We start from the raw sequence: 22,744 nt of genomic DNA, 5'->3' as shown, positions 1-22,744 counted from the left end.
ACCCTCAGCAGGCTTGTCCCTCAGCCCCACCTCCTGAGGTGCCCTCAGCAGGCTTGTCCCTCATCCCCACCTCCTGAGGTACCCTCTGTAGGCTTGCCCCTCAGCCCCATCTCCTGAGGTACCCTCTGCAGGCTTGCCCCTCAGCCCCACCTCCTGAGGTACCCTCTGCAGGCTTGTCCCTCAGCCCCACCTCCTGAGGTACCCTCAACAGGCTTGTCCCTCAGCCCCACCTCCTGAGGTACCCTCTGCAGGCTTGTCCCTCAGCCCCACCTCCTGAGGTACCCTCTGCAGGCTTGTCCCTCATCCCCACCTCCTGAGGTACCCTCAGCAGGCTTGTCCCTCAGCCCCACCTCCTGAGGTACCCTCTGCAGGCTTGTCCCTCAGCCCCACCTCCTGAGGTACCCTCTGCAGGCTTGTCCCTCAGCCCCACCTCCTGAGGTACAGGCTTGTCCCTCATCCTCACCTCCTGAGGTACCCTCTGCAGGCTTGTCCCTCATCCCCACCTCCTGAGGTACCCTCAGCAGGCTTGTCCCTCAGCCCCACCTCCTGAGGTACCCTCAGCAGGCTTGTCCCTCAGCCCTACTGTGTGCTGGGAGCTCCTCTTCTAGCTGTGCACAATCATGGTAGAGACCCAAGTCTTTGGAGCCTGTGACAGCTTCTCTAGTAGCAGATGCTGTCTCCTCTGGACACCAGCACAGAGCCATGCAGCTGAGGTGGCCTGGGCTTATGGTAGTGTAGTTCCATTGTCTTTTCCTTAACTCTGCAATTTGTGGGGAGGTAACTTAACCTTCTGCATCTGCTTCTCTGCACCTGCTTCTCTCTGCTGCTTTCCTTACTGCCTTCCTTCCTCCCAGTCACTTCCCAGGCGGTGTGCCCTGGGTAGGAGTAGAGTGATGGAGACTGGATCCTCTCGTGGTCACCAGATCTGACCAGGACAAACACCCAAGCATAGGTCTTGTACTCTGGGACCAACCCTTGCCTGCAATAAGAGAAAATGCTGAGATACACACACACACACACACACACACACACACAATATCCGTATATCTGTATTATGGTTTCAGCAAACCCCTTGTTCTGTCTCTGCTTTGGACATGGTTTATAACTTACAGGAAGAAAATGAACAGAAGTCAGGAGATAGCAGGTGCGGGTGGGCTGTGAACTGGAGTTAGCAGAACTGGCAGAGAACTCTCTTCTGGTGCTGAGGGCCAGGACCCACGCCCAGCATGGTATTGATATTCCTGCTGGGGTCCTAATTCCTAGGCCCCAGTACCATTTAACACTTCCAAGTCTTGCTCTTAAGACGCAGATCCTAGCGAGTGCTGCCCAGTGCACTGGTGGCCAGGACAAGGACTGGCCTCCCTTTGTTGGCATGCACTGTTGTCCACTCTTGGTTCCCCTCTTGCTGGAGGCCTTCCCGGGAGGAACAGTCTTCCCACTTAGCAGCTTCCCAGTCTGAGCCCCCAGAGGTGCGGTAACACAGGGTGAGTTAGAATGAAGGTCCCCCAGGCCTCTCAGGGGCACTCACTGCAGGCCCAAAGAGAAGTCACTCCCATCATCAACCGCAGCTTTGCTTGGTGTCAGCCTCCGGGGCCACAGCCCCCTTATTTCCATGGTCACTGCTTACCTATGCCCTGGAGACACACCTACCCCTTCAACATCCTGGTTCTTGCTTCACAGTGCCTCCTGCAACCATACACCATTTCATGTTTGTACATGTGCATAACCCTCCATAGAGGCCCAGGCAGAGCAGCTGTGCCCCAGGGGAGAGGAAAAGGTGGACTCTCCAGTAGGCAGGGTGTGCCTGCTGGGCCGACATGTGAGGAGTTAGGAGATCCTTGAAGGACCCACAGGGGAATGTGAGCCTCAGCCTGTGGCTAACCTTGCCAGGCCCATAGCTGTGTCTCGCTTGTTTCCTCAGCCTTTCTGGCCAGCGTTGTCCAGATGTCCATCATCTGTGCTGCTGCCCCTGCTGCTCTCCGAGTTCATGTGGCCATGTGTCTAGTTTACAAGACTCCTTCACTGGCCCTCCCCCTCACACCTGTTGGGCATTCAGTGCCACGCAGAGCCGAGCTGCCCTGTTTTATGGAGCTTTTTGTCCAGAGGAGGAACATGAGCGAATGCTTGCCTCAGAGGGCAGCAGGCAGGGGAGTTTGGGGCTGAGGCAGCTGCTGCAGCTCATCCTGCTGACACACCAGGTGGATATCCTAGTCTTATTGATGCTGCTGAAGTGAAATAGCAGACAAGACGGCTTAGGGAAGGAAGTTAGTTTCATCTTACAGTTCTAGGTCACAACCCATCACTGTGAGGAGTTGGGGCAGGAATTTCAAACAACTAGTCACATCACAGCCACATTCAGGAGCCCAGAGAAATCAGTGTACGCATGCTCACATGTGCTCAGCTTGATTTCTTCACTTTTATAGAGTTTGGGACTCCTTCCCCACCTAGGGAATGGTGCTGCCCACAGAGGGCTGGGTTCTTCCTCCCCTACAGATCTGAGCAGCTAACCCAGTGTAGATAGCCTCACATGGAGACTCTTCTCAGGTGATTCTCAGGTATGTCAAGCTGACAGTTAAAGCCAGTGGTCACATTTGGCAGTGACCTGTAAAAACCTCAGCACTCTGGTGACTAGGGACGGAGGATCCTCTCACAAAACCAAAAAAATAACAAAATCATAAAATTGTATATGTGGGGGGGTGAGCTTAAAAGGGAGGGTTGAGCATAGACTACAAGTATTTCCAGGGCACGGCCATACAGGCCTGGCACCTCACATTTTCTGCCATCTTCAGGACTAGGCTGGACTGGGTAGGTTCTAACAGGAATGTACAAACTTTTAACATTGAGTCATGACATTATCATCTGCACAGGTCATACACAAGAACCATGTGATGTATTATAACAACAACAGAATCACCGCCTATCCCATGCTTTAACTCTGTTTCTGATTGCATCCATAGAGGTTGGACAAGTCCCCTAGAGTGTATGACTCAGAAGCCAAGCATGTAACTTTATACCCTGCCCCTGACTTCTGAACCTCTTGCCAAGATGATAAGGACAACAGAAGGTAGCCTCCTCAGAGGGGCTCAGACCCACGAAGTGAGCTAATGCTAGCTACCCTTCCCCAGGTCTCGGCACAGACTTTCCTTCCTCCCTGCCACTTCCTTCCCTGATCTTTCTTGAGGAGTGGTCCCTGACCCTGTTGGAGAAAACCAGCCCTTCCTTCGCTTATCCATATACTTCCAACAGACCTTGGGTCAGGCCTGCAGCTGACTTGCTGGCCTACTGTGGTCATAGAGCCCCTACCCTGCTCCTCACCTCACTTCTGGCCTTGCTCCCTACCCTCTCCTCACCCCACCCCCACCCCTCTCCTCACCCCACTCCCCACCCCTCTCCTCACCCCACTCCCCACCCCCTCCTTACCCCATTCCCTACCCTGGTCTCTACATTGCCCCATCCTTCCTGTCCCTTTGCACATCTGAAGTTTGCCTGCTAGTAGACCAGGCTCTGTTGCTTTGTTCGTGTATGCCTGCTGTGTACACACTCAGGGGACTTAGGCCCAGAGAACCATCATGACACTCTCTTGGCCCATTGCGGTCCTCATTGCAGCCACGACCACCTGCTCTGCCTGGATGGAGGCGGCGTGAAAGGCCTGGTCATCATTCAGCTTCTCATTGCCATCGAGAAGGCCTCGGGTGTGGCCACCAAGGACCTCTTCGACTGGGTGGCCGGAACCAGCACAGGGGGCATCCTGGCCCTGGCCATTTTGCACAGTGAGCACAGCCTCTTGGGCATTGTAGAATGGGCAGGGCTGGCCAACTGCCCTCGCATGGCAGAGCACAGAGCTAGTTTAGGAGGGTTTATCCGTGGCCTTCATCCACCTCCACGAGCTCCTGAGCAGTACCACAGGCCCTGCTGGCTGCTGCCAATAGAAACGCCTCTGGTGGATGGAGTGGGCATGGTGGGGTAATGGCAGTCAGGGGATGCCAGAGCCACCGACAAGCCCGTGGGGTCTCAGGCCGTCACCTCACAGGCACTAGGCTGCCTCCTTTCATGTAGCTTTGCAGGTGTGCAAGCACTTGTTGGCTAACTGAAGTTGCTGTAGAGGGCCAGCATGGCCATTCAGGTGGCCTGGCGTCTCCTCTGGGGAGTGGATGAGCTGTGTATTGCTGGCTGATTGGACATTCCTAGATTTGGGCTCAGGTGCATCCCAGTAGGCCTTGTCCCTGGTCTCTACCTCCCCGAATGGCACCCTTGCCTGTAGGCCAGATTCTGTGTTTTCTAAAGTATCTGCCGAAATCAGGATCCTGGTGACACAGAGCCCTGGAGACATCGGAGGAGGACACCTCCCTCCACCCTCAGTGCAGGCACCATGAGAGCTCATGGGTCTGAGGATGCAAAGCTGAGGCATAGCTTTAGAAAGCTCCTGGTGAGATAGTGTACAGGCATCTGGGCTTCTGCTGGGCCCTGGGATGAGCTCATGGGGTCAGTCTAGGGGCTTTCAGGAATACGTGCACAGCCAGCCCAGGGAGCTGTCAGGAGCCATTTCCTGTGGGGCTCTGAAAGAGTCTTCTACCATATTGAAAGCTGCAGGGGAGTTGGTCATCATTGGTGGTTGATTGTCAGATAGTTCATTTGTGTGACAATTGTCACCCTAGTTGTGTAGGGTGAGCACACGGGACTCTGAGGGCCAGAGAAAATCACGCTGAACATCAGACTAGAGCCAGGGCTGGCCTTGAGGAAGTTGGCCCCGCTCTCCCCTGATATCAGAGGCCCTCAGTCCCTTCCAGCCTCCTGTGAGAGAATTCTCTCAGGACCTTCTCTGCCCACAGGGTCTGGGGTCTGCTTCCTACAGAGTAGCCAGAGGTCCCTGCCCATCTTCAGATTGGAAGAGCTGTGGCAGGAGAGGGAGAAACTGCCCAGCTCAACCTCACACAGGCACATGTCTTGCTTCAGCAGATCCCTCTGCTTGCACACTCAAGCCCTAAGGAGCTTACAGTATGGCTGGGCATCTCCTTCCCCAGGGCATGTCTGGCTTGTAGGCTTGGAGGGCAGTGCTGTTTTTCTTTTATGATGATAGGGAGCTGGGACCAGCTTTTTTACAGTTTTATATCTTCAAGGCCCTTTTTAGTAATACAAAATTAGGTAGAGAATCTTGAAAAGGGGCTTTCTGCCTGCATGGACAGGCTTCGTAGAAGGGCCTGGAAGCCCTTCCATTATCCCTTTGGCAGATGTACCCTTCCTCCACCACCTCCTGTGAGTGCTTGCCTATGCTTTCTAAAGCTTGTAGGTACTTAGCATGTTGTACCTAGGGGCCTGCACATCATCCTGGGGGGTCTCCATCTCCTCATCTCTTCCTCCTAGGTAAATCCATGGCCTATATGCGTGGTGTGTACTTCCGTATGAAGGACGAGGTGTTTCGGGGTTCACGGCCCTATGAGTCTGGGCCCCTGGAGGAGTTCCTGAAGCGGGAGTTTGGGGAGCACACCAAGATGACAGATGTCAAAAAACCCAAGTAAGCCACACTCCTTCCTGCTCCACCAAAATCTGGGGAGCAGGACAGCACCTCTTCCCACCTAGATGAGGAACTCCTCCTGAGAGCATGGGGAGACCGTCTACATGCATGGGAGGTGGGGCTGGAGACTGTCTACATGCATGGGGAGGCGGGGGCTGGGAGAGCTGGAGCCTAGAGCTTCCCAGAGAAAGTGGGACCTCCTTTCTCCAAGCCAGCTGGGTGGCTTTGGCAGGCCTACAGAACTCTTGCTTTTCATGGGGTATTGTCATGGTGGTTTACAGACTTGTAGCATGGACACCATTAGGGTAAAGGAAAGTCACATGAGCAAGAAGAATGGGAGGCCAGTACCCAAGAGAGTTGTCCAGGGTAAAGCAGAGTGTTCAGTTTCCAGATGGGGCTAGAAAGGGGGTGTAACTCAGAGGAGGGGACCTTGGTTATATGCTCAGAACCACTGAGGCTGCAGGATAGAGCAAGACAGACCACTAACAAACAAACTTACAGGAAACAGCAAAACCCCTTTCCTTTCTTCTCTCTCTCTCTCTCTCTCTCTCTCTCTCTCTCTCTCTCGGTTTTTTTTTTGTTTGTTTGTTTGTTTTGTTTTGTTTTGTTTTGTTTTTGTTTTTTTTTTGGTTTTGTTTTTTTGTTTTTTTGTTTTTTTTTTTTTTTGTTTTTTTTTTTTTTTTTTTTTTTTGGTTTTTCAAAACAGGGTTTCTCTGTGTAGTCCTGGCTGTCCTGGAACTCACTCTGTAGACCAGGCGCACGCCGTTAATCCCAGCACTTGGGAGGCAGAGGCAGGCGGATTTCTGAGTTCGAGGCCAGCCTGGTCTACAGAGTGAGTTCCAGGACAGCCAGGACTACACAGAGAAACCCTGTCTCAAAAAAACAAAAAAACAAAAAAAAAAAAACCAAACAAACAAAAAACAACAACAACAAAAAGAGAACCAAGGTTCAGATTTCCACCATGTGCTGATTCTTAGGCTTAGCCCCTTGCACTTGTATGTAATTTCTGGCTCATTCAGTTAATCAAGCCTCGAGCACATAGCCCTCCTATGCACAGGGTAGGAGGGTGCATATGCTTGGTCAGGCTCCAGCCAATAGCTGGCCTAGCTTGATACAGCGTGGTCTACTCTATGCTATGGCCAGAAACAGGCATCTCTGCTGGACCAGGTCCACAGTGCCCTGAAGACACGTTATAATCTCTTTTAAGTTTAGAAGACCTATCATAAATATGAGAGTGGAACATTGAAGTCTCCACTATTATTGTCTCAGGACCTATGTGCTCTTCTTATGTCTTTTAGCATTTGTTTTATCCAGCTGGGGGCTCTAATATTTGACCCATAAGTACTAACAATCGTGTCTTCGTGATGAACTCTTCCTCTTATTAATATATAGTGTCTCTTCCTGTCACTGCTAATTAGTTCTGGTCTGGTTTCCTTTGCTGATAGAAGGATAACCACCTCTGCTGATTTACATGTCCGTTTTCTTGGCAGTTTGTTTCCCATCCTTTGATATTAAGTTTTGGAGTATTTTTACTGGCTAAGTTGGTTTCTTGGCGACAGCATATAGTTGGTTCTTGTTTTGGTTTTGTTTTGTTTGTTGTTTGTTTGTTTGTTTCTTGAGGCAGGGCAGTCCTAGAATTCACTCTGTAGATCAAGTTGGCCCCAAACACAGAGATCTGACTACCCCTGCCTCCCAAGTGCTGGGATTAAAGGCGTGTACCACCACACCTGGCTGGATCTTGGTTTTTGATCCAGTCTGTATGATTTCAGTGATGTTTTGGGGCTGCTTACATTTAAGGTTACTATAGAAAGGAGTTTTGCTGTTTCCTGTAGTAAGTTTGTTTGGTGGTATTCTGTCCTTCTGGATTTTTGGTATTTCTTTTCCTTCTGAGGGTCTGCTAAGTTGCTCTGTTGGACACAGCTGTTTCTTTCCCAAGTCTAGTGTGTTTATCTGTAACGAGGCCACCTTTCGTCTTTCTCTAAACTCAAGAGCAAGAGAAGGATGTCCCCTCTCCTGTCCCCTCTCCTACAGCAACTAGACAAGAGAAAGATTTAAAAGGGAAAACAATAGGAAAGGAAGAAGCCACGCTATCCCTATTTACAGACAACACAGTTTTTTACTTAAAAGATCCCACTGAGTCTACTGGAAAGAGAACCCTTGGACCCAATAAACACAGTAAAGTTGCAAGGCACAAAATCAATTAAAAAATAGTAGCCTTTGTTTATACAAACAATGTGATCTCAGAAAAAGCAATTAGGAGAAATATTTCATCCAGAATAACTCCAAAAAAAGTCAAGTATTTAGGAATATATCTAATCAAAGTAGAGAAAGATGCTTACAATGAAAATTTCAAGCTACTGAAAAAGGGAGAGCACAGAAGATACAGGGCGGGAGAAAGACACTCCATACTCTTGGAGTGGGAGAACTCATTCGTGAAAATGTCCAAACCACCAAACTTACCAACTTCATACAAGACCTCTCCAAATTCCAGGATCATATTCAACAGGTTTAGGAAAGACAGTAGGAGAATGTGTATGGAGTCAGGGAAGACACGGATGGCCACAGTGGCTGTAGAGAATGAGGACCCTGCTGGAGGCTGGACGGTGCCTGAAATCGTACTGTAGAGCCACAGTGACAAAGCAAGCCCGGTGTGCTGGGAGCAGGGTGGGGGTGGGGGCAGCGGAGCAGAATAGAGGATCCAGAAACAAACAGCACGCTATTTAGTTTTTGACAAAGGTGGCAAAACATACATTGGGAAAAAAATAGCCTGTTAACGAATAGTACTGGGAAAATTGAATATCCACCTGCAAGGTGGAATTTTATTCTTATAAAATATTCTTTTATAAATTTTATTCTTATGAAATATTCAATATTCTTATCTTTTTTTTTTAATGATTTATTTATTTTATGTATGTGAGTACCCCGTCGCTGTCTTCAGACACACCAGAAGAGGGCATTAGATCCCATTACAGACAGTTGTAAGCCACCATGTGGTTGCTGGGAATTGAACTCAGGACCTCTAGGAAGAGCAGTCAGTGCTCTTAACTGCTGAGCCATCTCCCCAGCCCGATTCTTTTAACTTGTAAAATATCCAAGGTGGACCAAATACCTTAACTTAAAACTTGAAATACTGAATCTTCTGGGAGAAAACACAGAGGATACCCTTCAAGATACTAGGATGGGTAAGAACTTCCTGAATAGAAGAGCAGTACAGGAAACAGCCCCAAGTGTCAGCAGGTGGGACTGCATGAAAACAGTTTCTGTACATCAGAGAAGACAGTGGAGGGAGCAGCCAGTCCACAGGCTGGAAGAGAACCTTTACCTGTTGTCTTAGTTTCTCACCTGTGGTGAGGAGACAATGACAAGGCAGCTTATAAAAGAAAGCATTTAATTGGGGCTTGTCAAGTCCAAGAGGCTGTAGTCCATGACCAGGAAGCACGGTGGCTGGCGTGGTGCTGGAGCAGTCGCTGAGAGCTGCCATCTTGATCTATAGGCAAAAAGAGGGAGGGATGAGACTGGGCATGGCCTTTAGAACCTCAGAGCTTACCCCCACTGACACACCTCCTCCAACAAGACTACCTCCTAATCCTTTCTAAAACGTCCACCAACTGGGCACCAAAGATTTAAATATCTGAGCCTACAGAGGCCACATTCATTCAGATCACCACGGCGCCCCGGAAGAAGTTCTTACCTGGAGCAGTCATCTTTACATTTATTTGGTTATTTATTATGACGGGGGTGGGGGTTGAAGTGGGCACATGCTGTGGCATACTCAGTGAGGTCAGAGGTCAGCTCTACACAGTCATTTCTCTCCCACCTCTGTGAGTCCCAGGGATGGAACTCAGGTTGCCAGGCTTGTAGGGTGAGCGTTGACTCACCAGCCCCACTGGTAGGTTTTTGGTGCACAGTAATAAATTCATTTAAATTACCCTGTAAGCCTGGTTTAATTAGTCGCTTTGACCTGCAGATCTCATGCTTAACCTCTGCTGTCTCAGTGTCTGATGGCATCAGTCACTTCAGCCCCTTCCTTCCTTCCTTCCTTCCTTCCTTCCTTCCTTCCTTCCTTCCTTCCTTCCTTCCTTCCTTTTGCTGTTTTTTGGCTTCATATTCCCCCATAGTTTGAAAACTTGAGTTTAGAGTTTGAGTCTCCCCCAGTTCTCCAAAACTTACGTACTCTTTTCCATGTGTGTTTAGTGCTTGCTGAGCCTAAGAGCCCAGCCTGACTAGGAGCATTGCGCTGCAGAGCACAGGCGACATCTAACACCTCATAATAACCCCGCTTATCATTGTTTTGTTTTGTTTTGTTTTGTTTTTTAAGATTTATTTATTTATTTTATGTGAGTATACTGTTACTCTCTTCAGACACACCAGAAGAGGGCATTGGATCCCATTACAGATGGTTGTGAGCCACCGTGTGGTTGCTGGGAATTGAACTCAGGACTTCTGGAAGTGCAGTCAGTGCTCCTAACTGCTGAGCCATCTATCCAGCCCCCTATCGTTGGTTTTCTGGGTTGGTTGGTTTGTTTTATCTTGGAGCATCATCTTATATACCCCAGACTGGCCCTGGCTTCGATAGACAGCTAAGGATGACTTTGACCCCTGACCTTCCTGTCCCAGTGCTGAGATTTCAGGCCTACATGCAGGGTTTCGAAGTTTTGAGGTGGTGCAGGGGGTTGAACTAGACCCTTGTGCACACTAGACAAGCACTCTACTGACTGAATGACACACTCGGCCATTTTCTCTGTATTTTAAAGCCATCTTTAAAAAAAAACAACAAAAAAATACAGGACTAATATTTCTAAACATTTGAAATTATCTGGTGTGACAAAGATGCTGGAAAATTCTGACTTTGGAAGCTCTGAGGTTGATGTTTGCCGATCCTCTTGAAGACTCCCACTGTGGCCCGTCTGAGGCTACCAACAGTTTAAACAGCTTGCACGATCTGACAGCTTGGTTTTGGTAAAGAAGATTCATTCTTGTTATTTGAGTACATGCATTGCTGCGCCGCTGAGTGAGCATGTGCACAGGAGTCCCAGCATGCATTGCGGCTAGAGCAATTGCATCTCCTGGAGCCAGAGATCTGCAGTGTGAGCTCTCAACATAGGGTGCAGGGAACCAGTCAGGGCCTCTACAAGAATAGCAAATGCTCATAACCACTGACCTGTCTCTCCAGCCCTAATTTGAAGTAGTTCTTATACGTCATCATGAGTGGACTGTCCAGCCCACCACTGTGTGTGTACATATGTATGTATGTGTGCATGTGTGTACATGCCTGTGTATGCATGTGTGTGTACATGCGTTTTCATGTATATGTGTACATGTGTCTGTATACATGTGTCTGTATACATATTCATGTGCCTGTGTGTCCTTGCATACACATGTGTGTATATATGTGCCTGTGTGTACAGACCATTTGCTTGCATTCTATTCCGTTTGAGACGGAAGTCCTCTCAGACCTCCATCTCTGACCATTTCTTCTGCCTAGAAGACAGACAGTCTCTGGACTTTTTTTTAGGGAGGTCTGCTGATGGTAAATCTCCCACCAGGAAAAATTGTTTAGAAGTAAATTTGCTTTGCATCTTCATTTGAAAAAGAGTCTTATTTCACTCTTAATCTTTCTGGTTATCAAATTCTAGCATGGTGATTTTCTGGGAACATGTAATACCGTTGGACTGCCTGGTAACGTGTGTTGTTACAGCATAACTCCATCCGTAACCGGTCTCTGTCTAGATTCTGCTTGTCTGCTTGCTGTTGCTGCTCGGTGTCAGAATGCGACAGACACATGCAGACGTGGGTTCTTCTGATGCCAGCGTCTGTCTTTGGTTTTGGAATCCTGAGTCATCTCTGACTTTTGTCTCTGCTAATTCACCCCACCCCACACACACACCATCATGTGTGTTTCCTCCGTTCGTTATGTTAATCCCATATTAACCCATATTTAACCCTCTAGATCTTTTGACTTCTCTTGTATTTTCCTTTTTTAATTTTAATATGTATTTTATTGAGAGGGAGAGAACGCATACAGATCAGAGAATCTTTCTAGGGTTTGTCTCCTTCCACAACATTGGTTCTGAGGGCGGATCTCAGTTCATCAGGGCTTGCCTTTACCCCCTGAGCTGACCGGCCAGACCATTTGTTTTTCTTTTCTCTCTCTCTCTCTCTCTCTCTCTCTCTCTCTCTCTCTGTTTTTGTTTTGTTTTGTTGTTTTTTGTTAAAACAAGGTTTCACTGTGTAGCCCTGGCTGTCCTGGAACTCACTCTGTAGACCAGGCTGGCCTCACATTGGACTCTGCTTCTCGAGTCCTGGGACTAAAGGTGGACATCACTATGGCTGCTTTCTGCCATCTGATCTCTGTACTGCAGTCTGCATAATTTCTTACCTGTTTTCCAGTCCACTAATTCTCTCTGTTGCTTTATTATTTAACCTGTATGTTGATTTTTTTAAAAACATTCATGTATGTATACATATAGTTGCTTGTATTTTCCCCCAAAAAAGCACTCTTTGGTCTTTGAGGTCATTCCATATAACCTCCTGTCCCCTAGAAAATATCCTGAGCCTTGGCTTGGGCTGCAGTCATTGCTGGGGGGCAGAGCACTTCCCACCCCCTCCCCACCCCCCTACTGTCCTGATTGCCTCTCCCTTTTAATATGTTAATTGCATCTTCTGCTTGTTATTGTGAAAATCAGATTCTTTGAAACTCAGAAGGCAGCCCTTCCTGCAGAGGGCTCTGTGCCTCCATCCCCAGCACTTTCCCTAGATAGTTGTCAGGAGAACTTCAGGACTTTCTCCAGATGTGGACAGAATCTAGAGGCTCACAGGTGGGCCAGCCAGTAGGGCTGTACATCTTCAGGGAGGTTTTTCCTTTCTTGTTCTGTCCCACGGCTCTTTTCCCTGTGACCTCCGGGGACGAGGAAGGTGCATGCTGGGCCTGGAAAGATGGCTCAGGAGTTAAGAGCATTTCCTGGCCTTGTGGAGATCCAGTTTTGATCCCCAGAACCCCCACAGCTGCTCACAGCCCTGTATAATGGCAGTCCCCGCAATCTTGTGTCCTCTTCTATTCTCTGCAGACACTGCCAAGTTTTTAAACAAAGGGGCGTGCTTGTGTCTGGCCTGTTTTTATTCTGGGAGTGTAACCCTTGGAGCCCAGTATGGGAAGAGTCTCCCATTGGATCCTCCTCTTTGTTGGATATTCTGTCCCGTCAGGTGGCCCATGCTCTCAAACAATATTTATGTTTTCATTGTGCATGTGGGTGTGTGCCCATGTGTATGAGTGCTCTCAGAGGCCAGAAGGAGTCATGGAGTTCCAGGTGCTAGAGTGACAGGCAATTAGGAGTCACCTCAAAAAGGGTCCTCTGGAAAAGCTGGAGGTGCCCCTAACCACTGAGCTATCTGTTCAGCTTCTCACAGGCTGTTAAGATTCTAACAGCGTGCTGTAGAGTTCTTCATGTAATTTTAAGTCTGAAGGAATGGCATTTTTTACCTTGATGATCATCAAAGCTCAAGGTCAGTGATGAGGGCTGTTGAGATGGCTCAAAAGCATCGTGGCACACGCCTTTAATCCCAACCCTTTGGGGGCAGAGGCAGGCAGATCTCTGAGTTCGAGGCCAGCCTGCTCTACAGAGTGAGTTCCAGGACAGCCAGGGCTACACAGAGAAACCTTGTCTCAAAAAACAAAACAACAACAGAAGATTAAAACCAGGGTCTGGCTGGGCAGTGGTGGGAGGCAGAGGTCGAGGCCAGCCTGGTCTACAGAGCGAGTTCCAGGACAGCCAAGGCTATACAGAGAAACCCTGTCTTGAAAAAAAAAACAAAAAACAAAAAAAACAAAAGTCTGGGGGATGACCCAGTGGAGAACCCAGGTTTGATTCTCATCATTCACTGACAGTGTGCTTTAGGCTACTGTTCCAGTTAGAACTAGCTACACAGGGTGGCTAGCTGCTGCTCACAGTACCAGGGCTGTGCAAGAATCTGAACACGCGGTAATTCTCAAGGGTCTGTGGCCAGGCTCTTTGTGTCACAGGATTAGGGGAACCTTCGTTATGTTGTTCTTTTACGTGCTTGAGTGTTTTTTTCTGTACGTATGTCTGTGTATACATACATACCTGGTGTCTGCAGAGACCAGAAGAGGGCATCAGATTCTCTGGGACTAGAGTTACAGAAGGTTGTGAGCCATCTTATGGGTTCTGAAAATTGAACTCAGGTCCTCTGAAAGAACAGGACTTGTCTAGACTGCCAAGCCTTCTGTGGGGGGTTGGAGGAAGGGGTATGACTTTTTAATGGGCTCTTAAAAGGGTAGAAAGAGGACAGAAAAGAAAGGTGTCAAAGGTCACAGTGGGAAGCACACCCCCACCCACCTCAGCCCCACTGTGCTGGAGCTGCGGTCTGCCCACTGCTCTCAGGGACCTTTCGGGCTGGTCTCCACTTAGGTGATTAGTGATGTCTGTTGTTTGCTTTTTAAATAATGCAGCACCCTGAAGGCACTGCCCCAAACCTCACTTTTCCTTACAAACCCTGCCTCTTGGCCCTCATGACCCCCAGTTTCTCTTCAGTGACACAGCACCCTCAGAGTAAGGTGCCACAGCCTTACAGCAGCTACCTTGCTGACGGGCAGTGATGTTCCCGGTCATCTATTGTAATAAAGGATGCTGCCATTGGTGGCTCTGTGCAGCCTGGCTCTTGCCCTGGTAACCTCCTGGGGTGATGTTCCAGAATGGGGTTATAGGATAGAAGAAAATATCTGTCAGTAGACAGGGCATAGTTGGCCAAACGGCCTTCATGGCGCTGCCAGGTCTACGGAGATGCCTGTGCGAGGTCAGCCGGGGAGGAGCCCATTTAGAACATGGGCCTAGGGCATGAGCCTGCTGACGAGAGGATGAGTGGCTAGACCAGCTCTCCTTCCTTGCTCTCCCACAGGGTGATGCTGACAGGGACACTGTCTGACCGGCAGCCAGCAGAGCTCCACCTATTCCGGAATTATGATGCTCCAGAGGCCGTTCGGGAACCCCGCTTCAACCAAAACATTAACCTGAAGCCCCCAACTCAGCCTGCAGGTCAGAGCTGAGCCTTTGTGTTGGTGGGAAGGGCTAACTGAAGCTGTGGGGGATGGAGAGTCACTAACAAGGCACTGTATGCCCTCCCCACCCACATTACTGCCCTGGTCTTAGTTGGCTAAGGACAAGTGTCATCGGAGCCTGTTAGGCCTCAGAGAGTTCAAGAGGCCCCTGGAAGTCCACAGTGTCACACAACCTTTCATCAGGATAGCAAGACCCAGCAGCAAGGCCTTGTGGGTCCTGGTTCTAGAGACTTCCTAGTTCTCCTTCTTCCTGTACTCCCATACCTACCCTGATATCTGAAAGAATAGATCTTATGTCATTGACCCACCCTCTTCGCCACCCCTAGACCAGCTAGTATGGCGGGCAGCCCGGAGCAGTGGGGCAGCCCCAACGTATTTCCGGCCCAATGGACGCTTCTTGGATGGTGGACTGCTGGCCAACAACCCCACACTGGATGCCATGACTGAAATCCATGAGTACAATCAGGACATGATCCGTAAGGTGAGCGCTTTCTCAGGTTGCGGTTTGGACATGACCACACACTGCTGATGAGAACAGCGTTGATGCACGCCCTTGCCCGTTCAATACGCAGTGGCAACCGTATCTCCTGAGGGGTCTAGCTGATGGGCAGTGTATGCTAGGAGAATTTTGAGGCCCTGTGCATGCTGAGTACAGAGAAGTCAGAGATCAGTGGTCAGCACCTTAGTGCAGGGGCCACTGTACAGGCTGTGTACCTGATGCTGCTCAGCCAGGACTCACCCTTGCCCTGCAGAGCTTACATCCTACTTAAAGACTCCACACACACAACACTCCTGGGCGTGTCCGTTCTGGGAGCGCACCTGCAGAGACAAGAAGAGGAGGGCCTTGTGAGCGGGTTGAGATCTGGAGAAGGACTCTTGAGCTTCGAACTATCCTGAGGCCTCTGGGTGTGAGGTGGTGAGCCAAGGACAGGCAGTGGTCCTCACCCAAGCTGTCAGAGCAGGGAAACAAGGCCGTGTGCCAGGGGAGGTGGAACAGTACAGTGGGTGATCTGACCCTGCCTCAGCTTTCTAATCTTCAGCTAGTGACAGTGCCTGTCTTAGTGCCCTGGGGATTGGGTGCTGTACTTGGAAGGCATCTGGCCAGGCGCACTGCTGGCTACCACAGTCCTGGAAGTCCCAGTACAGCCGTGGAGAACTGAGATGCATCCTTGGCAGGCAGGGTGGGCATTCTGAAGGTGTCCACGTGGCCTCAGACATGTCCAGTCTCGGAGCCTCTTAAGGGTGAGGAGCTGGGGTTTCCAAGTGGAGGGAAGCCTACCAAGCTCACCCAGCAAACTGGCCGCAGAGCTGGTGTAAGGCCACCCCCAGTCAGCTCAGCCTCAGCGCCTGGCCCCTGCCATGTGGCGCAGCAGGCCCTCTCTGTCTCAGGAAATGGTTGTGATGATGCCCACCCCAGTTCTCCCAGGGAGCAGCTGCAGGGCCTGGCCAGGATTGGAATCTGGGTGTGCCCCTGCTCCAAGGCCTTTTCTCTGCCCCGCACAGCCCTGCACCCAGCCTTGGCCTCTCTCTGACTCCTATCCCTACCTGTGGGAAGTCCCCTCTGACCACCCTTTCCTGCTCATCCCAGGGCCAGGGCAACAAAGTGAAGAAACTCTCCATAGTCGTTTCTCTGGGGACAGGAAAGTCCCCTCAAGTGCCTGTAACCTGTGTAGATGTCTTTCGTCCCAGCAACCCTTGGGAACTGGCCAAGACTGTTTTTGGAGCCAAAGAACTGGGCAAGATGGTGGTGGACTGTGTGAGTTGGAATCCTTTCCGGGGGCCTCCTCCCTTGGGGTCTCCACCCCTGTCAGCCAGCTCTGGGAGACAGTCCAGTCTCCGTCTCCAGGCTGACCAGGTCCCACAGTGAAACCCCAGTGCGGATTTCAAGGGCTCTTTTTCACAGCACGCAGCCATGTGGAAGGCTGGAATGCAAATGGACAAAGTCTTGCAGAGCAAGGGAGGGGAGGCCTCTGCCCAGCACTGACTGCTTCTCAGTGACCCTGGGCGGACTCTGCACAGCTAGGCCAGTCACTGGGCCCAGAGAGGTGACTTACGTAGAGCCACTCTGCTAATGAGTGCCTAGAACCCAGAGCCCAGAGGGTAGGTAGCAAGGCACTGTGGCCTGGCCTTACTGAGACTGCTTCCCGCCAGTGCACAGATCCAGACGGGCGGGCTGTGGACCGTGCGCGGGCCTGGTGCGAGATGGTCGACATCCAGTACTTCAGGTAAGGTTCAGGCCTAGCCTGACTCCACCCAAGTGAGACCCACCAACCCACATGTCACCGACAGAGGTCTGTACCCCACCATGACCCAGTGAGACTCATGGACACATGCCTGCCAGCCCAAACTCCTGCTCACATCCAGGCTGGTGCGGCTCATTCTGGGTGACCCTCTCCTCCTTTCTCCCAACAGACTGAACCCCCAGCTAGGGTCAGACATCATGCTGGACGAGGTCAGCGACGCCGTGCTGGTCAACGCCCTCTGGGAGACCGAGGTTTACATCTACGAGCACCGGGAGGAGTTTCAGAAGCTTGTCCAGCTACTGCTGTCTCCCTGAGCTCGGGGTCCTGCTGGCAGGAGTGGGCCAGGCCGCCCGGCACACTGAGGGCCACACTGGGCCTGGCAGCTCCATGTCCATCTGAGACTAGGGCTCGGAGCACAGACAGGTTCCCCACCAGGCACCTCTCCTGGTCCATCTGCACTTTACCACTGTAGGCTGAAAGCCCAGAGTCCCCCTCAGCCCCTTTCCCTGACTATGAAGGACAACTGACTCCGTCAACTACCCCACATATCAGAGATCAACACTAAGGTGGCAGTGTGCCCAGAGGGTCCTCCCAGCCTCCCTGGCCACTGCTGCCCACCCCTTCTTCCCACTTCCTGTCGGGGACTAGAGAAATGGGGTTCCACCCCATCAGGTGAAATCCAGGCTAATGAAATCCAGCGCTGTTCGACTTTGCCCCTCGCACCTGCCAGCCTCTCCACCCTGCAGCCACCCCCTAGGGGCCCTCCTAGCTCCCAAAGGTCAACCCTGTGCACATGCTCTCCTCTGGAAGGAGAGTGGGGAGGGGCTCAAGGCCACCTCAACTGTGAAATAAATGGGTTTACACTCAAGCTCACCTGTGCAGTGTGTGCCATTGTATGAATGTGTTGTGTCCCCAACCCTGCTCCCGTGGACATGACTTGATATAACAGGCCAATAGAGAAGTAGAGTTAGTGCCAGGCCCATCTGCCCAAGGAGACCTAGAGCTGGGCAGTGAGAGAAGAGGCCACACTTCCTCCCCAAGTCTGTGGGACTCATGTTCATGTCATCCTTGCTGCCATTTGGAGCAACAACTCAGTGGTCAAATACTTGCCCAGCATGTATGAGGTCCTGGGTTCCATCCCCAACACAGGGGGTGACAATGGACTAGGTGGGCAGGGTCCCCCTCAAGGTGTTAGGTCCCAAGCAGAAATGAGGCCTGTCAGAGCAGACATGTCCTCCATATGGGTTTACCTCCAGGGTGCCTCGGCTTGCTCTGGCAGGAGGGTGTGTGCTCCAGACCTGTAGGGTGGACCATAAAGGACAGAGGACAGGACAGGGCCTCCCAGGTATGGGCCCTTTAGTAGGAGGCGACCTGGGAAAGTGGCTCATCCACACTTGCCCACCAGTCTACGCCCAGAGGGTAAATAATTGAAGGGCAGGTCACAGGAGCCTGCCTGCGTCACAGGATGCCTTCCCCGCGGGGTCTGGTTACACCCCAGATCACATTGACACCCCCCCCACACTACTGGTGAATAATTAAGCAGCCACCTCCTCCCAGACTGCACTGCACCTGCAGGCCCTACTCCACAGCCTCCTCCTCGCTGCCTGCTGCCTGTCCAGAGCACTGGGCACCGAGCACTCCCAGCCAGGCTATACCACCTGCCTCAGTGCCAGCACCACCTTCCATGGCCCCCGAAATGGACCAGTTCTACAGGTCCACCATGGCCATCTATAAGGTGAGCTCATGGGCCATGGCCAGCATGTAGAAGCTAGGCCGGCTACAGGACAGAGAGAGAGCCCAGGCTGGGTTACCATGTAGGTGTGGGGCTGGGGAGTTATGCAAGACCCTTCCCCATGCACGATTCACACACCCTCATCCGTGAGGTAGAAAGTAGCCAGCCTGTTGGATAGATAAGACACTGAGCCCGCAGAGGTTAAACAGCTTGTTCAAGGTCACCAAGGGAAGAAGAGGTGCGGCTGGGATTGAAGTCAAGGCCCAGTTGGAAGTGTGGGGGTCACTTCCACTACCCAGAGTGTCCCTCCAGGAGACCACGGCTCAGGGTGGTAACCCAGCCACAAGATGGACCTCTGGGGGAGGTCTTTTTGAGATGTAGGGTAATGTCAACAAGTATCCTGATGAGGCCTGAACACAGACCACTGAGCTGTGCCCAGTGGAGAGGCATTAGATAGGTGGGCATCATTCAACCAGTGAGACCAAGAGAACTCTGAGGTGCACCATGTCAGGAGGGCTCAAACTTCTCTGAGGCAAGTGTGTGTTATAAGCTGGCTATGAGAGACACCCGGCTAGGGATTGGCTCCTAGAAGATGCCTCTCAGGCGTCTGTAGGAAGCAGCCAGGATTCTGGTAACCCCAAGGGTCAGGGTGGCCTCACAGGGCTAGGTACTTCCATTCATCTGTCTTTCTTTTCACCACCATGGCCGGCATCCCTTACCCTCGGGTCCAGAGCATCATGGAGCAGTTTAATCCCGCCCTGGAGAATCTGGTGTACCTGGGCAACAACTACCTCCGGGCCTTTCATGGTGAGTCTACCCTGGTTCTCAGCCCTCACTGGGGCTGCAACCACAGCTCGGCACCCTTAATAGCTGCGGGGCTCACCCTCAGCCCTGAGTCCCACAACCCGCCCTTGCCCTGCACACACCTAGAGCAGAGATGCCTTTCCATGCAGCTTGTCCTCACTATGTATCTTGCCCTTAACTCTACAACAACACACTACTCACACTTTCCTGGGCACACAGGCTTGTAGCCCTCCCACAGGAGACACATGGAAGGTTTTCTTCAGCAGCTCTCTGGTAGTACTGGACATCACGCAGGGACACCTCTCCCCACTCCATCACATCTCAGAATCCCTTCCACATAATCAAGGGTAGTGCAGATTGAGCACTGGGACTAACCTTTGACCTCTCCTGCAGCTCTGTCCGAGGCGGCTGAGGTGTATTTCAGTGCCATCCAGAAGATTGGGGAGCAGGCCCTACAGAGCTCCACATCACAGATTCTGGGTGAGGTGACTCTGTCCCCCCAAGCCTCTGCCAAATGTCCCAGCTCTAGGCCCTTCCTTCTCTTGGGCTTTGCTGTTTTATTTTTGTTATTCTGTTTTTCCAGACAGGGTTTCTGTGTAGTCCTGGCTGTCCTGGAACTCTGTGTAGACCAGGCTGGCCTCACACTCAGAAATCTGCTAGCCTCTGCCTCCCAAGTGCTGGGATTAGAGGCATGGGCCACCCCCACCCAGCTTCCCTGTGTTCTTATTGTCTCCTCAGGCTTTGGGCCTGTGTGGTCCACTCTAGGGTTTACTGGACTTCCTACTGTACATGTACCTTCCTAAAGCCTTCACCTCAACACAGGCCTGTGGCCAGTGCTGGGAGCCCCGTCTCTCATGTTTGTACCCCAGCTCTTCTTTAATCCTTCCTGTAGACCGGAGTCGCCAAGTCCTGAGTCAGAGAGCCATATGGGAAATCCTTGGCCTTTGGTCCCCAATCTAGCCAGGAATATCTGAAGCTTGGCTGGCTTCTGCCAGGAGGAAGGCAGGTGGAACAAGTGCCCCACACTAAAGGCAACCAACCTCTCTTGCCTCCAGGGGAGATCTTGGTTCAGATGTCAGACACCCAGCGGCACTTGAACTCAGACCTGGAGGTGGTGGTGAGTATCAGGCCCCAGGGCCAGAATCACTCAAGCAGATGGCTGCAGTTCAAGAAAAGAGGCCCAAAGGCTGGGAGATGAGATCAGGTGGTGAAGAGCTTGCTCTGGAAGCACAAGGGCCTGAGGTCAGATCCCCAGTACCCGATGTAGAAGTCCAAGCATGGTGGCACATGCCTATAATCTCAGCTCTGGGGAGACGAGACGGGGGATCGCTGGCTTGCTGGCCAGATAGCCTTGCGAATCAGTGAACTTTTGAAAAAAGACCAGCTGTCACCCTGTAGCTTTCACCTCCGTGTGTACACACACATGTACACGTGGCCCCAGGCACACACACATATAAACCTGCATAAGCATCACTGATATGAGAGGGAGGGGGCACACCAGCTCACTCTCTCAAACCCACTGGGTTTGGGGGCTCCACTGGCCCTTGGTAACATGGAGCCAAGTTGACCTGATGCAGCCTCAACAGGCCCAGCTGCTGCCACCTTTTCTGTCCCATTTTATCAAGAAGCTGAGTCTCAGGGTCAAGGCATCATTGCCGGCAATGAGTGGAGGAGACAAAGGTCCATTCCAGCAGGGCCCAGGCCCCTTCCCACCCCAGCTCCTTCTTCATCTCCCTAGTTGCAGCCCCTGGGATCTGAATGCCACTCTAAGATCGACCACACCTTCACTAGCGTTAGGAGCAAATACAGGTGTCTCATCAAAGGCCTTCAGCTGGCACGGCCAGCAGTTCTGTCCACACCCCAAGTCCCAGCCCTGCTCCCCTGAACAGCTGGCCCTTTGCAGGTGTGGTCATGCTATCCTGCTGTTCTCATGGCCCAGGACTTTCCAGCCCTTCCTCCCACAGTCTGGCACAGGTGTCCCTTCCCCCAGCATTCCCTCCTCCTGGACACCAGCAGACGCTTCTGTCTGCTCCCAGCACATGAGATTGAAGACAGGAAACTATTCAGGTTCAGAGCCTGGCTCCACCACTCACTAGCTTTGGAACCCCTGGACTCCGGACCTCAGTTTACCTATCTAAAAGAAAAATGGAGATAACTACATTCCCTGGTAGAACTCTCTGTGGCGGAGGGGGGGGGGGGTGGTGGACAGAATCAATAAGTTGAAGCTGTTTACTAGGGCTGGGGATGTGGCTCTGTTGGTAGAAAGGTCTTGTCTAGCACACAGGAGACCCTGGGTTCAATCCCAGCGCTGTATAAGATACACATGGTGGCATAGGTCTGGAATCCCAGCACCGAGGAAGCAGAGGCAGAATGACTAGACATTTGAGGTCATCCTCAGCTGCATAGCAAGTTTGGGGCTACCCTGGGCTACATGAGACCCTATCTTAAAGAACCATTTTCTTGCAAGTTAAGCTCTGGGTTCCTGAGCTGGGCTAATGAAGTCTTAACTTGCCTGTGCCTGCTCCTCTCCGATCTAGGACCAGCAAAGGCTGGGGTGTGTCCTCTTTACTCTGTGGCTCCAGGTTCCATAGGGGCTCTAGGCAAGGATTCCCCGGGTGCGGAAGAAAGTAGGGCTTGCTAAATAGATGAAGAACTTCCCAGAGGGCATAGCAGTAGGAAGTAGGATGGAGGGCAGGCAGGGAGAAGAGATGGGCGTGGCCTGATAGTGAAGGGGCCTTGGAAGACTCAGAAGGCACTTTTGACGGACAGTTCTTGCTTTCCAACTTCTGAAGGGCTAGAAGTTAGGGTGATCTCCTTGACACAGAGACTGGTTTTATTTTTTCTGATGGAAATATATATGGTACTATACACGACAGATATACTCGGTGGCACAGTACCAAGCCCCCAGCACCTGCTTAGACTTGGTTGTTGGTTATGGAACTTGGCTCTCTGTGCTCCTGTGCTCATCTGGGCTGGGCAGGAACAAATGTCACCCAGGCCCACTCTGTAAGGAGAGCTGCCTCTCCAGACACCAACATCTTGGCTGCGACAACTAGACAGGGCCCCCAGCCAGAGCCACACCAAGTAGAACAGCACCACGGCCTCTCCCTTTGGTTCTCCATTCTGTACAGACCTCTGCTAGGCGATGTTGGATACAGTTGGCTGGGATACAGACAGAAACCTCACCCTCCCACAGAGTGGCAAGACCAAACAAACAGCCAGTGACCGTGTGTCCCACAGTAAATTAAAACTCTGCCATGGAGCAAAGGGAGACAGGATGGGGATGTTTGGGGATTGCAAAGGAAGTCATGCCCAGGAAAGAGATGTTGAGGCAGGCCTGGGGGAGCTGGGGAAGTCCCCCAGGGATAGGAACACCAGGG

The 22,744-nt window shown here is 51.4% G+C and overlaps 2 protein-coding genes and 1 long non-coding RNA gene across 15 annotated transcripts in view; 2 read left to right on the top strand and 1 right to left on the bottom strand.

Moving 5' to 3' along the window:
* Pla2g6 (phospholipase A2 group VI) overlaps window positions 1-17,696 on the top strand; it is a 41,695-nt gene extending 23,999 nt beyond the window's left edge. For all 11 annotated transcript variants that reach the window (XM_034516761.2, XM_034516759.2, XM_034516767.2 and 8 more), the window contains 7 exons: window positions 3,607-3,770; window positions 5,362-5,512; window positions 14,426-14,562; window positions 14,912-15,066; window positions 16,174-16,341; window positions 16,737-16,810; window positions 16,998-17,696. In XM_034516761.2, coding sequence (XP_034372652.1) covers window positions 3,607-3,770; window positions 5,362-5,512; window positions 14,426-14,562; window positions 14,912-15,066; window positions 16,174-16,341; window positions 16,737-16,810; window positions 16,998-17,142 — 994 coding nt within the window. In that variant the 3' untranslated portion in view covers window positions 17,143-17,696. The remainder of the gene's footprint in view (window positions 1-3,606; window positions 3,771-5,361; window positions 5,513-14,425; window positions 14,563-14,911; window positions 15,067-16,173; window positions 16,342-16,736; window positions 16,811-16,997) is intronic.
* Window positions 8,869-19,679, bottom strand: LOC143434113 (uncharacterized). 2 transcript variants are annotated; one of them, XR_013103366.1, is made up of 3 exons: window positions 19,566-19,679; window positions 15,325-15,404; window positions 8,869-8,999 (listed from the first exon to the last, which is right to left on the bottom strand). It is a non-coding gene; the product is annotated as an uncharacterized LOC143434113 (long non-coding RNA). The 2 variants fall into 2 exon arrangements; XR_013103365.1 differs by lacking the exon at window positions 19,566-19,679 and adding an exon at window positions 18,079-18,250.
* Baiap2l2 (BAR/IMD domain containing adaptor protein 2 like 2) overlaps window positions 18,380-22,744 on the top strand; it is a 24,170-nt gene continuing 19,805 nt past the window's right edge. Inside the window, exons 1-4 of one of the 2 annotated variants that reach the window (XM_076911622.1) lie at window positions 18,380-18,563; window positions 19,292-19,367; window positions 19,758-19,844; window positions 20,420-20,481. In XM_076911622.1, coding sequence (XP_076767737.1) covers window positions 18,513-18,563; window positions 19,292-19,367; window positions 19,758-19,844; window positions 20,420-20,481 — 276 coding nt within the window. In that variant the 5' untranslated portion in view covers window positions 18,380-18,512. The remainder of the gene's footprint in view (window positions 18,564-19,291; window positions 19,368-19,757; window positions 19,845-20,419; window positions 20,482-22,744) is intronic. The other variant, XM_034516798.3, reaches the window with a different exon arrangement.

Source organism: Arvicanthis niloticus, chromosome 13 (assembly GCF_011762505.2).
Source record: "Arvicanthis niloticus isolate mArvNil1 chromosome 13, mArvNil1.pat.X, whole genome shotgun sequence".
Taxonomy (NCBI): domain Eukaryota; kingdom Metazoa; phylum Chordata; class Mammalia; order Rodentia; family Muridae; genus Arvicanthis; species Arvicanthis niloticus.
Note: the sequence above shows the minus strand (reverse complement) of the source record. Positions and strands in the feature narration are given on the sequence as shown.